Here is a 14,789-nt window from a genome sequence, read left to right on the forward strand (position 1 = left end):
AATCATTGTAGTATTTTTATTGTGGAAACACAAAATAGCTCACTTGGGCCTTTATAAAAAAATCTGATGGAAAATTAGAAATGTTCTTCTCAGTTCAGATGTTTACACAAGTTAAAATTTTCACAACGTACTGCTTGCGGCTGTATTTGCTAATCTAGCTTGAATGGAAGTCACTACGAGGACGGCTGCCGTTTGAGAATTGCCGCGTCGTGGCGGTGGTGACCTCGGACGTCGACGGGAACGACATTCCGACGAACTCGTCGAAAGCCTCATGGTGCTCGAACTGCTTCATGCTCTCGCTGATAACCTCCGGCGACATCTCTGGCGGGGGCACGGCATGTTCCAGCATCTGCACCACCTGCCTCATGCCCGGCCGGCGCTCCGGGTCAGGGTGCGAGCAGAGCAGCCCCAGCTTGAGGACCAGCTCCAGGTCGTCCTCGTCGCACTCGCCGATCCTCGGGTCCCGAGCCTCCGTGATCTTCCCGGCCTTCCAGCGCTGGAGGACGAGCTCGACGATACCCGCCGGTGACGGCAAGTCGCCGTCGGCGTCCGCGGTGAACACCACGGGCCTCCGGCCGCACGCCACCTCGAGCAGGAAGGCTCCGAAGGCGAAGACGTCGGAGCTCGTGGTGGCCATGCCGGTCTTGCTCATCTCCGGCGCGATGTACCCGAGCGTGCCGACCACGTGCGTCGCGTGCGGGTCGCCGCCGTGGTCGTAGAGCCGCGCGAAGCCGAAGTCGCTGAGCTTGCCGTTCATGTCGGCGTCGAGGAGCACGTTGCCGGCCTTGATGTCCCGGTGCACCACCACCTGCTCCCACCCCTCGTGCAGGTACAGCAGCCCGCCGGCGACGCCCCGGACGATCTTGGCGCGCTGCTCCCAGCTCAACCCCGGCGCGGCGCGGCCGAACAGGTGCTGGTCCAGGCTGCCGTTGGGCATGTAGTCGTAGACGAGCACCAGTTCGTCGCGCCGCCGGCAGTACCCGAGGAGCTGCACCAGGTTGCGGTGGCGCAGCCGGCTCATGCTCGTGATCTCTGACAGGAACTCCTGCAACCCCTGCTGCGACCCGTGGGACACCTTCTTGACAGCGACCTCGACGCCGGACCTCGGGAGCACGCCGTGGTACACGCGGCCGAAACCACCGACGCCGATGACGTCGCGGAAGCCATTGGTGGCGTCGTGCAGGTCCTTGTAGCTGATCCTGTGTGGGCTGTAGTCTATCATCTCCCATCCTTCCTCATCCTCCTCGGCGAACTGCCAGCGTTGCTGGCGCCGCCGCATGACGAGCACCCCGATGGCCGCCGACACCAGGAGCAGGACCACGACGGCTAGGAGGAGCAGTGCCAGGAGGAGAAGATGTGGCATCCTCCTCTTGGGTGATCGCGGCGACGGGGGGCTCGGGAGCTTGGAGAGGTCGAGGTCCGGCGCGCGGCCTCCGCCGAGGCGAAAACTCCAGCCAAGGACGTAATGCGAGCTCATGGCGGCGCCGTTCGCCGCCGAGAAGCCGACGTAGGTGTCGTCGGCGACGGCCGACGAGAGGTTGACGTGGCACGACAAGAGCGGGAGGGCTGGCCTGGGCTCGCCCGCCGGCGACAGCGTCACCTCGAGGCGCGCGCTGTCGCCATCGTACTCGATCCACACCTGCACAGGCGCGTTGCTGCCGCCGGTCAGGCTGATGTTGTCGAATCTCCTCCCACCGGAGCCATCATCGTGCCAGTACCCGGCGGTGGCCGAGTTGACGGAGTGGAGGCTGTTGACGTCGACGCCGACATGGTTGTCGTCGGCGTCCTGGAACTCCATGTCCATGACCGTGTCGAGCTCGACGGCCACGATCTGGCTCGTGCCGCTGCCCAGGCTGTTTGACGTGTTGAACAGCCCGAGGTACTTGCCGGCAACGGCGCCTGAGACGTTGACCGACGGCGCGAGTGCGAAGGCGATGCCGTGGCCGTGCGCGTCCGGGTACCGAGGCGCGATGGCGAGCACGAAGGTGGTGGAGAAGGAGACGGGCGCGCCCGTGGACGCGTCCCGGAAGCGGAGGGGCGCCGGGTGGAAGCCGTGGCCGAGGGTCTCCTTGGTGTCGTTGGTGAGCTGGAGGATGCCGGAGGGGGTGACGACGGCCGTGCCGGTGGTCACCACTTTGCCGGCGGCGAAGCCGTCGTACACGAACTCTTGGACGCCGGCGACGTCCCGAGAGAACAGGAGCAAGATTACCGCGGCCAGCCGCCGCTGAAACATGGCGACGATCGGCGCGAGCAATGGAAGCGAGTGACGGTGGCGTCAGGGTAGGGACGCGGACGGCGTTGGCTGCCGGCGAGCCGAGGTTGCCGTCGCCGTTGCCTTCGATGAGCCGACAAGGGGACGGGGGTCATGTGTGGGAGGATCCGGCAACGAACAGCCAACGAAATTGTTTTCTAGTGAGTGATTGAGTACTCAATGACAAAATCCTTTATATTTATATCGACGATCTTGACTCGTCTAGTGGAAAAAATTGTGCATCAACGCATTCAATTCAGCACAGTTATGTGGTTGCACATTGATGCTCCTCACGTTAAAACATATACTACTACTACTGTACTGTATATTTCATCTAACTTGGTCTTCCTATTTTACTTCCAATTACATGTATCATCTTCTTGAAATTTATTCGACTTCACCAGTAAAAAAAAAACTTATTCTACTTAGCATTTCTCACTCGTTTTGGAAATAGTAACGAAGGTTTTCCCTTTTTTGTCTTGAGCATGTCTTACCTCTCTTCGACGTTCTTACAAAATTCATGTCAAGTACACAAAAGTCCAACGTGATGACATCTGAATCACACGTTTTGTGACATTTTGAATCACGCGGGATATAAAAGTCTTTGATTGCACAGCTAAAAACATGAGGGTCACTCCAAGTGGTTTGAGTTAAGGGTTTTTCCTTTTATGATAGCGCAAAAGACATTGTAACATAGGCTGTATCAAATAAAGTCATATGGATAAAAAAATCATAAAGAAAAATTGTAGAGACCATAAACATACAGTAAGGGTGCCACCAGTATTCTCATAGCATTCGTCGAGCTGCTAATAACTTGGCTCTCGAGCTACATGGAGCCCTATGTTCTCAACAAAATGTGAAATGCATGTTTAGAAGTTTCAGAAAGTTCTAAACTTTTTTCCTGATATAGTAACTCACACGACCTCTACTGAATGTTGTAGTCGTGGAGTCTATGATTGATGATGTCATCACACGTGCCTCATTATCAATGAAAATGCCCCCTCCCAGTGATGGAACAATAATCCGCCTTAATGAGATACATATGACGTCAAACTTGATGTATGGTCTCAAGTTTGCTATGAGATACATCCACCTTTCCAATCATCCAATCACATGTTGACTTTCAACTTGCTACATCATAATTTTAAGACTGGACTTGCTCGTCAAACATTATTAACTCTGGCTATTAGTAACCCAAAAACTTACCAATAATGGTATTGCAAGCTTTTACTTGAAGGGCTTTATGATCATGGTCAAGAACAAAATTAACGTGAAAGATCGTGATGATATCAAGATCGTGATGCTATCTTAAATGTTTGGCTTGCAAGTATGTTGGACAAAGTGTTAGAAGCGTGACCTCCGAATCTATGAGCTTTGGCATGCCAACTTTTGTGGTCTAACACCCAAACAGATGGAGCCTAGATTTTTTTAGAAACAAGGCCGAGGCCCGGTGTTAAATCAATGACGCCCTTACAGACCGGATGGCCACACAACACACACACACGCACGCACGCACGCACGCACACACAAGAGCAACAAAATAGAGACATAAAAACAGCAAAAGGATACATGAAACTATAGAACCAGGTAGCAAGCCACTGTATAGAAAAAATTCAGAAAGTTGAACAAACGATGCCTTAGGTCGACACCGTGATCTTGTCAAAGAGGAGACGAGGCCAAGGAGGTGGTTTGCCGCCGGAGGAAACCCGTGTGTCATCAAATCCCCGAGGTCACACCGGCATCACACCATCCGTCTCCGCCGCCAAAGAAGGCACCATCAGCCCTCTCGAGCTGGCTCGTAGGGCGCCCCATCGTCGGCATGGCGGAGTTGCTCCCCCCGGAGCATGCATGGATATCGAACAACCAGAGGCCCAAGGTAGGACGACAAGCACTAGCACCTCACTTTGCGAAACACCTCATCCGTTGTGATGCTCGCCTTCGAAGCCCATCACGGCGCACGGCCCAGCTGCCGGATGAAAGCATCACCGAAGATGCAGTGAGAAGAAATGCATGACGCCATGGGGAAACCGGAGCTCCAGCAGGAAACTGATCTGCCACTAATCACCGCACCAATGAAGAACACACCGACCGCAAACAACGGCCGATTGCCTACGAGAGAGCATTGCCTTCCCTCCCATTGTCCAAAGACGACGCATTCAAGAAGGTGAACGATGTCGGAGTGCTGCCACCACCCAAATCAACAGGATTTTGTTTTACTACGGGCTAGATTTCCATGATCTAGCTCCGGACTCCTTTCTTCATATCACGACATTTATTGTTGTGTGTGAGGCCTTCCTCCGGGTTACCCCTCACTTTGGCCTATGGCTCAAGACTTTTGAAGTAAAACCGAAGATGATCGAGGGGCAACATGCGGAGTGTGGAGGTGCCTCAATACGCAAGATGACGGGAGCTGCATGGACCAAAGGTTTCATTCCAGAGGTGTCTGAATTGTGGCAACAGGAGTGGTTCTACATCACGGCTCCTAGAAGTGCCAAGTGGGCGGCCGCCCCTGTCTTCCGCCCGGGCCCTCCACCACAACTGATGTCATGAATTAGCAGAGGATTGAGCTGGGGTCCGGCCAAGGACATGCCTATACTGCAGAGCCGCATTCAAGATCTCTTTAATGGAGATTTCAGTTTGGTTGTGGTAGCACAAGTTATGCTGGTTCGCCAAGTCCAGCCTTGCAAACACCGGCCTCTTCGCTTGTGGGAGTTTAATCCCGAGGGACCGCGCTCCATTCAAAATTTCCTCGGCCTGACGCTCGAGGAGATGTACAAGTCGTTCTTCGGACCTCAAGTGGAGTGTCCGGAAATCACCGAGGACGCGGGCCTGAGTAGCAACCGCGCCGCCGAACAGGTAAGGCATCTTCTGGCCGAACATACTATCTCCCCTTTGTTACGAAGCTATTTCTGAGAGTTCGCTTTTCGACCAGGACTGGCTAACAAAGGCGAAGTTGATTCGGTGTTCGGCCCCCCTCCCTGAGGGTTTGGAAAATCCGGTATTGGAGAAGATGCTCCAGACCGCACCCTGCCTAGAGCCTTTAAAGGAAAATACTATGGATGGTAATGCGAGCGGACGCGGGCCCTCAACGCTGCCCATTCTAGCCGAGGGAGCGAGCGTCTCCATGAAGGAAGACGACCAGAAGAGGAAAAGAACTGCGCCCGGGGATTCGGAAGCCGAAACTTCCAAACGAGGGAAGAAGTCTCCCACAGAGGGTCCTACCTCGGGGGGCGCCGTTGCCGCACAAAGTCCGCGAGGGGATCAATTCTCCCACGAGTCATAAGTGACCCAAAATACCTTAATAGTACAGATATGTCGTCTTCTCTTCTGAGAAGATAACCGCTGCATGTATCTTTGCAGTTCGGGCCTTAGCCCCTCTCAAATGAGCTCGTCTTCGGGGGATCTTCTTCCAGAGATGATGGAGAGCGAAACGCCCCCTCCGGACTCCTCCGCTCCGGAAGCGGGCGACCCTGAAGTGTCGTCGCGGAGGGCCTCTCCGAGTCCGGCGAGGCCAGAAGATAATCATGTCGACCCCCGAAGTTCCCAGTGTCTGGCTCCCGAAGAGAGCAGACAAACGAGTCCGACACCGTCTAGTGTGCGGTCGGATGTTCTGAGGGAGTTGGTGGGGCGAGCGGCCATCTCAGATGAACACCGTGTGCTGATGAATACGGTGATGGAGAGAATCTCGTCCGCTAAAAGCGGATTGCATAAAGCTTTTATGAGTCTACTGACAGGGTTTGAGGTACGTAAAATAATGTATGATAGTCCTGCACATACTAGGTGTGCCCTGTGTAGATAGTAGCCCCTGAGACTCTGGTTGTCGTCGGAAACGACGACAAACAGAGGATCATATTCCCAGGTAATAACCATACTGCCTCGATGTGCAGGTGATGGAAGCTCCGGTGGCTAGCCGGACTAGCGACTTTGCCCATTTAGAACGGCAGTTGGATGCGGCAGACGCCGACATCAAGCTTGTTAACAAAAGGCTTGGCGAGGCACAGGGTAAGTGTCATTATCTGGTGAACGTCACATAGGAAGAGTAGCATGATGCCAGTATCTTTAATATGTTGTGACTGCAGATGGGGCTGCCAATGTTGAAGCCTTGCGGGCAGAACTTGCCCGAGCCAAGGAACAAGCGAGGTTGGGTAATGCGGCTACTTTAAAGGCGGTCGAAGAGTTGCAAGCCGAGAAGGCCGCACATGGCAAGAGCCGAGACAAGATGGCCAAGATGAACATAGAATTAAAAGCCACCGCCGACCGTTGCCGGGTTCTTGAAAAGGAAAATCAGGCGAAGGCATCGGACCTTGAGAAGGCTGGTGCGACAAGAAAGGACCTCCGCTCTGCTATGAGGGCAAAGAAGGAGGAGCTGCGAGAAGCCGAGGATATTGTAGCTGGGAAATCCTTTATGTTACGGAGGAAGTTCGGAGATCCACGGTATGCCCCCTGGATCGACTGTGGAGCTCGGAGGATGTGTATATGGATTTGGCGGCGAGCGCTGCCGATGCGGCCAAGTACTTCCAGGGTCAGACTGACCGTGGAGTGGACCAGCTGTTTTGGAGACAATTCCATACTCCCGAGCGTCCACTTTCATTGACTGACCAATTAGCCAAATGGGCCGAACTAAATAGGTTGTCTGGACTCTCCATGAGGTCTGCTGTGGATCAGTTATGGCCGGAAGGGTCAAAACCGAACAGTTATTTCAGCTTGGTGCAACAGTTACTCAATGTGATGCCATGCATTGATGCGATGAAGAGGTCGGCGTGCATAGAGGGCGCACGGATGGCCTTTGCCCGTGTCAAGGCATGCTGGGCGGAGATGGATGCTACCAATGTTGCGGCGTGGGATTCGGCCATAGGTCGAAAGGCTGCTGAGCACTACTTTGAAGAAGTTCTTGAGGGTGCCCGTTTGGTAGAGACCCAGTGCTCAAAAAATATTATGTTTGAGTGATATGTAATCTCATTGTAAGCGAAATGCTTTTATAGAGTTTTATAAGGCTATTTTTATACTTTTGCCTGAAAATAATATGATGCCTCCTGGGCGGCCGTTTTTGTATACGTGTGTATAACCTGAAAGATTGCAGTCGTCGGCATCAACCCCCACGCATATAATGCGGAGGTTCTAGCAAAAACACGCGTTCACACTTAACCCAACGTCTTGGTCCTATTAAGGAGGTGATAGCGGAGCGAGCGAGGCAAGCGGATTATAATGCTTTAACACTTTCACTTAGCCATAGGAGTTTGACAGTGGGGCTACTAGATAGCCCCTGGTGGCTCCGCACTCTCCCGATCTCGGGGTGCGTATATGCCTGGTCAGAAAATGGCCCTTCGTTAAGGCGGTGGAATTCTAACATTCCCACAGGTCATCGAGTGGTTGACCAGTCTCACGCTATATCATGACAGTCAGTTTTCAGCTTTCTCTACTGAGGTGCTCGTCCAGATGAACCAGGGCACAATCGCAGTAGTTCTCCTGGTGCTACCTTAGCCGGTAAAGCGGAATGTAAGGCACCAAAACACAGGAGCCGGGCAAACCCAACATTTAACCAAAGACAATGATTCGGAGCTGATGCATATAGGGCCAAACTCGCGACGCCGAACACTCCCTAAGGTATTCGGTCTTTGTGGTATAAACCGGGCCTGAATAATGGCCTTTGTAAGAAGCCCCTTGTGTCCAGGTACATGCATTGTTCTGGCATGGCCACATGCCAAGACGTCAGCATCCTTCACAACGGTGGATATATATCAACAAGAGACAGTAAAAAAGGTTTACGCAGGGTCTTAATCTAAAAAGAATCCTTTGAGCGGGTCCCTGCTGCACGTCTGCGCCTGTATCTCCGTTGTGCCGTATCCTGGACGGGTGTAGCACGATGATCTTCTGTAAAAGAGAGGAAGTTAAGTGAAAGAGTTGTCGTGCAAAAAGATAGTTTTTAAAGAAACCATGTATAATTGAAGATGATAAGAAATTGCCACTTGTCTACGCGCGTTGAGCCCCTTGTATTGACGAATAGGGGTGTGATCACTTATTTGGTGTAAATAGCGGCGCCGGACTCGATCGCTGGTCTGGACGTCTTTAATGTTCGGCTGCCAAGGCAGCCTCACTCTCTTCGGCGCGCAGAGAGCGCTTGATGTCTCCGTGCACTGTAATGATGCCATGTGGACCGGGCATCTTGAGTGTGAGGGAGGCGTAGTGTGGTATTGCATTAAAGCGAGCGAAAGCTTCGCGTCCTAGCAGTGCTTGATAGCCACTTTGAAATGGAGCGATGTGGAAAGTTAAATGCTCACGACGGAAATTATCGGAGGAGCCGAATATAACTTGTAGTAGGAGGGAGCCCGTACAACGAGCCCCTGGGCCTGGCGTTACTCCTTTAAAGGTAGTATTGCTATGGCGAATTTGTGTTGGGTCTAACCCCATCATGCGGATTGTATCCTGGTATATTAGGTTTAGGCTGCTGCCACCGTCCATCAAGACTCGTGTGAAGTGATATCTGCCGATTACTGGGTCTAATACCAAGGCAGCCCATCCTGCGTGTCGGATACTTGCCGAGTAATCACGATGGTCGAAAGTGATCGGTTGAGACGACCATTGGAAGGACTTCGAGGTGACAGGCACTTGGGTATATTTTCCTGGGGGTGCCGTATTGTTTTTTTCCCTTGATCATGTGTGGTACGTTTACTGTTTTGACTTCTGGTGGAAATTTCTTTTATTCCCCCGTGTCTTGCTTGGGGGGCTCGTCCTCGTCTTCACTTGGTGTGTCCTCCCTCTTGTGTACGGCGTTGAGCTTGCCGGACTGCTTGAAGACCCAACATTCTCTGTGGGTATGATTAGCAGGTTTACTCGGGGTACTGTGGATCTGACATACTTGGTCCAGAATTTTGTTGAGGCTGGACAGTTCATCCCTGGTGCCTTTAGTGGGCGGCTTTTGACCTGGCCAAGAGCTTTTGAATCCGGCATTTACTGCCGTGCCCTTCGTGCTGTCTTCTTTATTCCGGCGTTTGTTATTGTTGTTGCGCCGTGATTTCCCGTTTCCATCTCTAACTTCCGATGTACTGGGGTCGCTGGTGCTGCATCTAGCCAGCTGTCCTCACCCGTGCAAAAGCGGGTCATGAGGTTTGTTAATGCGGCCATCGTTCTCGGCTTATTTTGGCCGAGGTGTCTGGCGAGCCATTCGTCACGGACGCTATGCTTGAAAGCCGCTAAGGCTTCGGCGTCCGGACAGTCGACAATCTGGTTCTTTTTAGTAAGAAACCTATTCCAAAGCTTTCGGGCTGACTCTCCGGGCTGCTGAGTTATGTGACTCAGATCATCCGCATCCGGAGGTCAGACATAAGTCCCTTGAAAATTTGCCCGAAAGGCGTCTTCGAGCTCTTCCCAACTTCCAATGGAGCTTTCGGGGAGGCCTTTGAGCCAGTGACGAGCTGGCCCTTTGAGCTTGAGGGGTAAATATTTGATGGCGTGGAGATCATCTCCTCGAGCCATATGGATATGAAGGATATAGTCCTCAATCCAAACCCCGGGGTCTGTTGTTCCGTTGTATGCCTCTATGTTTACGGGTTTGAATCCCTCTGGAAATTCATGGTCCAGCACCTCATCGGTGAATCATAGAGGGTGTGCGGCACCCCTGTAGCTGGGTGTACCGAGTTGTTCGGATATTTGTTGTGTTGCATTGTATGCTAGGGGGCGTGGTCCATAGATGGATCTTGTTGCACCGTCCTTTGGGTGCGAACCCTCGCCTGGGTCGCGTGTTGTATTGTGAGCGGCGTTGTATGCCGCTCTGTGTTGGTAGAGGGGTCGTCTATCCGACCAGGTGGCTGCTTTGATATTTGGTTGTGGGAGGTCTGCGGCCTCCTCATCGAATTCGGGTAGCAGCTTCCGCTTTGGGTAGCTCTTGGAGGGGCGATTGTCGCCGTACCTTGCTGTAGTGTTGAGTATTTTGCTCCATCTGAATTGGAGTGTGTCTTGCGCGGCCTTGAGCCTTCGCTTCTGCTTTTTGAGACTCCTCGCGGTGGCAACAAGCCTTTTATGGGCGTTCTGCTGCTCCGGGTGCCTGTCCGGTGTTATGTCGTCCGGACCATTATCCTTGATAGGGTTTATTTGTTCAGTTTGATTATCCGGATTGCCATTGTCCGGCAGCGGTTCGCCCTGCTCCAGCGCTGGGTCTGTGTGATCACTATTTCTGTCGAGGCGGGATTTGGGGCGGCGCTTGCGTCGCCGCTTTGACTGCTTTTCGAGGGAACAATCCTTCGGTGCGTCCTTCCGCTCTTCGTCGTCATCTTTTGGTGCGTCCACCATGTATACGTCGTATGACGAGGTGGCGTTCCAGGGCTCAATAGGCGCTGGTTCTTCATCGTCTCCTTCATCGGCGTCCATACCGTCAATGTCGTCGGAGTCGAAGTCGAGCATGTCGGTTAAGTCGTCGACAGTGGCTACGAAGTGGGTGGTGGGTGTGTTTTGAATTTCTTCATCGTCCGTACCCCAACCTTGCTGACCGTAGTCCGGCCAGGGCTCTCCTGATAAAGAGAGAGACTTCAATGACTTCAGGATATCGCCGAAAGGCGAGTGCTGAAAGATGTCTGCGGCAGTGAACTCCATGATCGGCGCCCAATCGAATTCGACTGGCAGGGGCGCGGAGGGTTCGGAGTCCGGAGAGGAGTCCGGCTCCTTGGAGTCACGAGCCTCGCAGAGTACGGGGCTGGTGTTCGGCTCAATCGCCGTTTGGATCGCAGCCCCCGAGGTGGCGTCCAACCGCCCGTCCTCGATCGGCGCGGTCGGCTCCGAACTAAGGGTCGGAGCCGATGCAGGTGCGGCCTCCAGGGCACTGTTCGGCGGTAGAGCTAGATCATGCCCGTCGTGACAGTGCGGCGCGCTCGGCAGTGGTTCGAATCCGTCAAAGATCAAGTCCCCACGGATGTCATCCGTGTAGTTTAAATTTCCAAATCCAACCTGACGGCCAGGGGCGTAGCTTTCGATCTGCTCTAGATGGCCAAGTGAATTGGCCCGCAGTGCGAAGCCGCCAAAGACGAAGATCTATCCGGGGAGGAAGATCTCGCCCTGGACTGCATCGCCATTGATGATCGTAGGAGCCATCGGGCCTGATGGCGACGACACAGAGGAACTCTCAATGAAAGCACCAATGTCAGTGTCAAAACCGACGGATCTCGGGTAGGGGGTCCCGAACTGTGCGTCTAGGCCGGATGGTAACATGAGGCGAGGGACACGAAGTTTTACCCAGGTTCGGGCCCTCTCGATGGAGGTAAAACCCTACGTCCTGCTTGATTAATATTGATGATATGGGTAGTACAAGAGTAGATCTACCACGAGATCAGAGAGGCTAAACCCTAGAAGCTAGCCTATGGTATGATTGTTGATGTGTATGTTGTCCTACGGACTAAAACCCTTTGGTTTATATAGACACCGAATAGGGTTAGGGTTACATAGATTCGGTTACAATGGTAGGAGATCTGAACATCCGTATCGCCAAGCTTGCCTTCCACGCCAAGGAAAGTCCCTTCCGGACACGGGACGGAGTCTTCAATCTTGTATCTTCATAGTCCAGGAGTCCGGCTGAAGGTATAGTTCGGCTATCCGAACACCCCCTAATCCAGGACTCCCTCACCCACTGCCGAACCAGAGGCCGTCGGGATCCCGAGATGGCATGGCTGGCAAAGCTGCACACCAAGCAACCATCGTCTTCAGATCTTGCACCAAGAGACTGTTGAGACAACCCCCGCGTAAACTATCTACCCAGACCAAGGGATGAAGGTATCGGATTTTCAGTTTAACCGGCTACTAAAACAAAGAAACTTATCACCTACTTCCTCCGTTCCTAAATATTTGTATTTCTAGAGATTTCAACAAGTGACTACATACGAAGCAAAATGAGTGAATCTACATTTTAAAATATGTCTATATACTCCCTCCGGTCCTTTTTAGTTCGCATATAAGATTTGACTGAAGTCAAGCCTCGTAAATTTTAACCAACTTTATAGAAAAAATACCAACATTCACAATCTAAAATCAATATCAATAGATGTGTCATGACTTAAAGTTTTATATTGTATAACTTTAGCATGGCAGATGTTGATATTTTTTCATATAAATACGGTCAAACTTTGTGAAGTTTGACTTCAGAGAATTCTAATATGCAGGGTAGACCGGAGGGAGTACATCCGTATGTAATAGTCCATTTAAAATCTCTAGAAGGACAAATATTTAGAAACGGAGGGAGTATTTACTATCTGCATCGAAGCCATGTATCTACCTGACCGGGCCCTGCCTGTAATAGAAGGTTGAAGGTTTCACTCCTTATAGAACTTGACCAAACATCTTACGGCACGAGTTGGCGACAAGCGTGCAACACCTGAATGAAAGTCGGCACGATCCGGTTAAGGACATGTTTTGTCTTTCATATGTCAAGGGCTGGCAAGGTTTTACGCGTTAAGGACATGTTTTGTCCACAAAAATGATGTGTTTCATGGACAGAGCGTTCAGCGAGACTCGGACCAAAGGTAAGCTACACGTAAACTTCCCCTTTCCTTAACCGATCAAACTACGGACTGCCTTGTGCGCTTGTCATCTACACAGAATGCAACCACACGGCCGGTGCGGACAATAGTCTCCGGTCAGTGAGTCAGCCTGCCGGAACCAACCGGAAGACGCCTTGAATACCTGCCGCCTGCTTAGTCAGCACACAGTACGGCAAACGGTCCCCCCTGGGTCCATCGTCGACCGACGCGACGCCCACACCGGCCGCTGGTCAAGCGTCGTACGTACAGTACTATACTATACGTGTGTGAATGTAGCAGACCTGGCAACAGTCTTACCATCTCATTCCAAGCAGGACCTCTCTGCAGCTGCACGGAGGGAGTAGGAAGAGAGGGACCTCACTGCTGTAGCTGTACTAGCCCTTAACCAGCAGCTCAGCTCAGTTCGGCTAAATTTCATGTTTTGACCCTTTTCTGAAACCTATTCAAGATTTGACTCTAGTTTAAAAAATTTTCAAGATTTAACCTTTTTGCTATCGCCAGGGACCTTGGCAGTAGGGTATAACAGCCTACCGCCAAGGTCCCTGACGGTAGGGTTGCATGCCCTACCGCCAAAAACCTCTTAAGTATTGACCACATTACGTGCTCGTGCCTACCGCCAAGCACCTTGGCGGTAGGGTTGTGCAGGCTACCGCCAGCCCGGTTGGCGGTAGCGATGTTTCCTACCGCCAAAGTCCCTGGCGGTAGGCTGTTAGACCCTACCGTCATGGACTCTGGCGGTAGCAAAAGGGTCAGATCTCGAATTTTTTTCAAACTAGAATCAAATCTCGAGTAGGTTTCAGAAAAGAGTCAAAACACGAAATTTTGCCACTCAACTCGTCACGGCCAGGATGGGGTCAAGTCCTCCAGTGGTCACGCACGTAGTACTAGGCAGGGGCAGGTGAGGAGATGATGGGAGTGAAGTTTTCTCAACATGGCTCCATATTGCTGCAAGGAATCAGCAGGCCTCGATCGTGTTGGGCCATTGTCGATTCACGTAGTACAACAAGTCAACTGGTCAAGGGGAAGGAGAATGGAGTTAGTTGCGCCTAGAGGTGACCCCGTGCGGCCCGGTGCCACCCAGCCTCCCCTCGATCCCTGCGCATCCCCCTCCCTCCGTCGCCGTTGGTAACGTCGCCCAGCGTCGGCCCTCTGGCGTGACGGCGGCGGAATTCCTTTGGCGTCCAGGGATCTCAGTCGGCGGCGGCGACCAGATCTTCACCCTCTTGCGACGTGGATGTCGGACAACGGTGGCCGGGACGCGTCAAGGGGCCCTGCTGCAGACGGCTGGATTGCCATAAGGTGGCGCCGTAGTAGGCGGGCTCGATCTAGGGCTGCTATTGTTACGTCCTCTTCTGCCGCCTCTCGTCGGCTCGTAGAGGTACTCCGGGTCTACCACACATCACGATGACTATGGTGGCGGTGGCCATCTCCTCCATCGGAGGTGGCCGACCTGAGGCTGAGTGGTTGGATCTTGAGATCCTTCATCTAGTCTCGGTTGCGAGTCGGGGAGACATTGTTTCCGGTGAAAACCGAGCCGATGGCAGTGTTCTGCGCCGTTACCTTGATGAAGGCATCATCGTGTAACTACTGTGGACCCACTCGTGCTGCTTCGGGAGAAACCCTAGGTTCTCGTCTTCCAGATCGCCTGATGGCGGTACTATGGTGTCGTTTCTATCTTGAGAGCATCGTTTGTGAAGCAGTGCTGGAAGACAAAGGTAGGACATCAAGCCGCTTCGTCTTGCATGGAGTTTCGGTGAAGATGTCAAGTCATGCCTGGCAGACAGGTGTTACCTGTGTCATGCTTAGTCGGCAGGTGCTACGCACGACAGATCTTTCAGAGTCTTCGCGTCTGGATGGACGAACGCAGGCTGGTGGCGCCGTTGTGCACCGTGGTGGCATCGACAGATGGCCGGATTGTCAAGGATTATGCGGATCTCTCTCCTGAAGATGGGTGAGTGGTCCGATGATGATGGCGGCTTCTAAAATATGTGCATGTGATGTACGCTTTAGGTCTGCTG

At 52.7% G+C, this 14,789-nt stretch overlaps 1 protein-coding gene across 1 annotated transcript; it reads right to left on the reverse strand.

The window, feature by feature from the left end:
- Window positions 1-64: 64 nt before the first annotated feature.
- On the reverse strand, window positions 65-2,590 carry LOC125511198 (L-type lectin-domain containing receptor kinase SIT2-like). Its single transcript, XM_048676503.1, has one exon. It carries the CDS (start codon window positions 2,231-2,233, stop codon window positions 155-157), a length of 2,079 nt encoding a protein of 692 aa, XP_048532460.1. The 5' UTR covers window positions 2,234-2,590; the 3' UTR covers window positions 65-154.
- Window positions 2,591-14,789: the final 12,199 nt, after the last annotated feature.

The sequence above is a fragment of the Triticum urartu genome, chromosome 5, assembly GCF_003073215.2.
Source record: "Triticum urartu cultivar G1812 chromosome 5, Tu2.1, whole genome shotgun sequence".
In the NCBI taxonomy this organism is placed as follows: domain Eukaryota; kingdom Viridiplantae; phylum Streptophyta; class Magnoliopsida; order Poales; family Poaceae; genus Triticum; species Triticum urartu.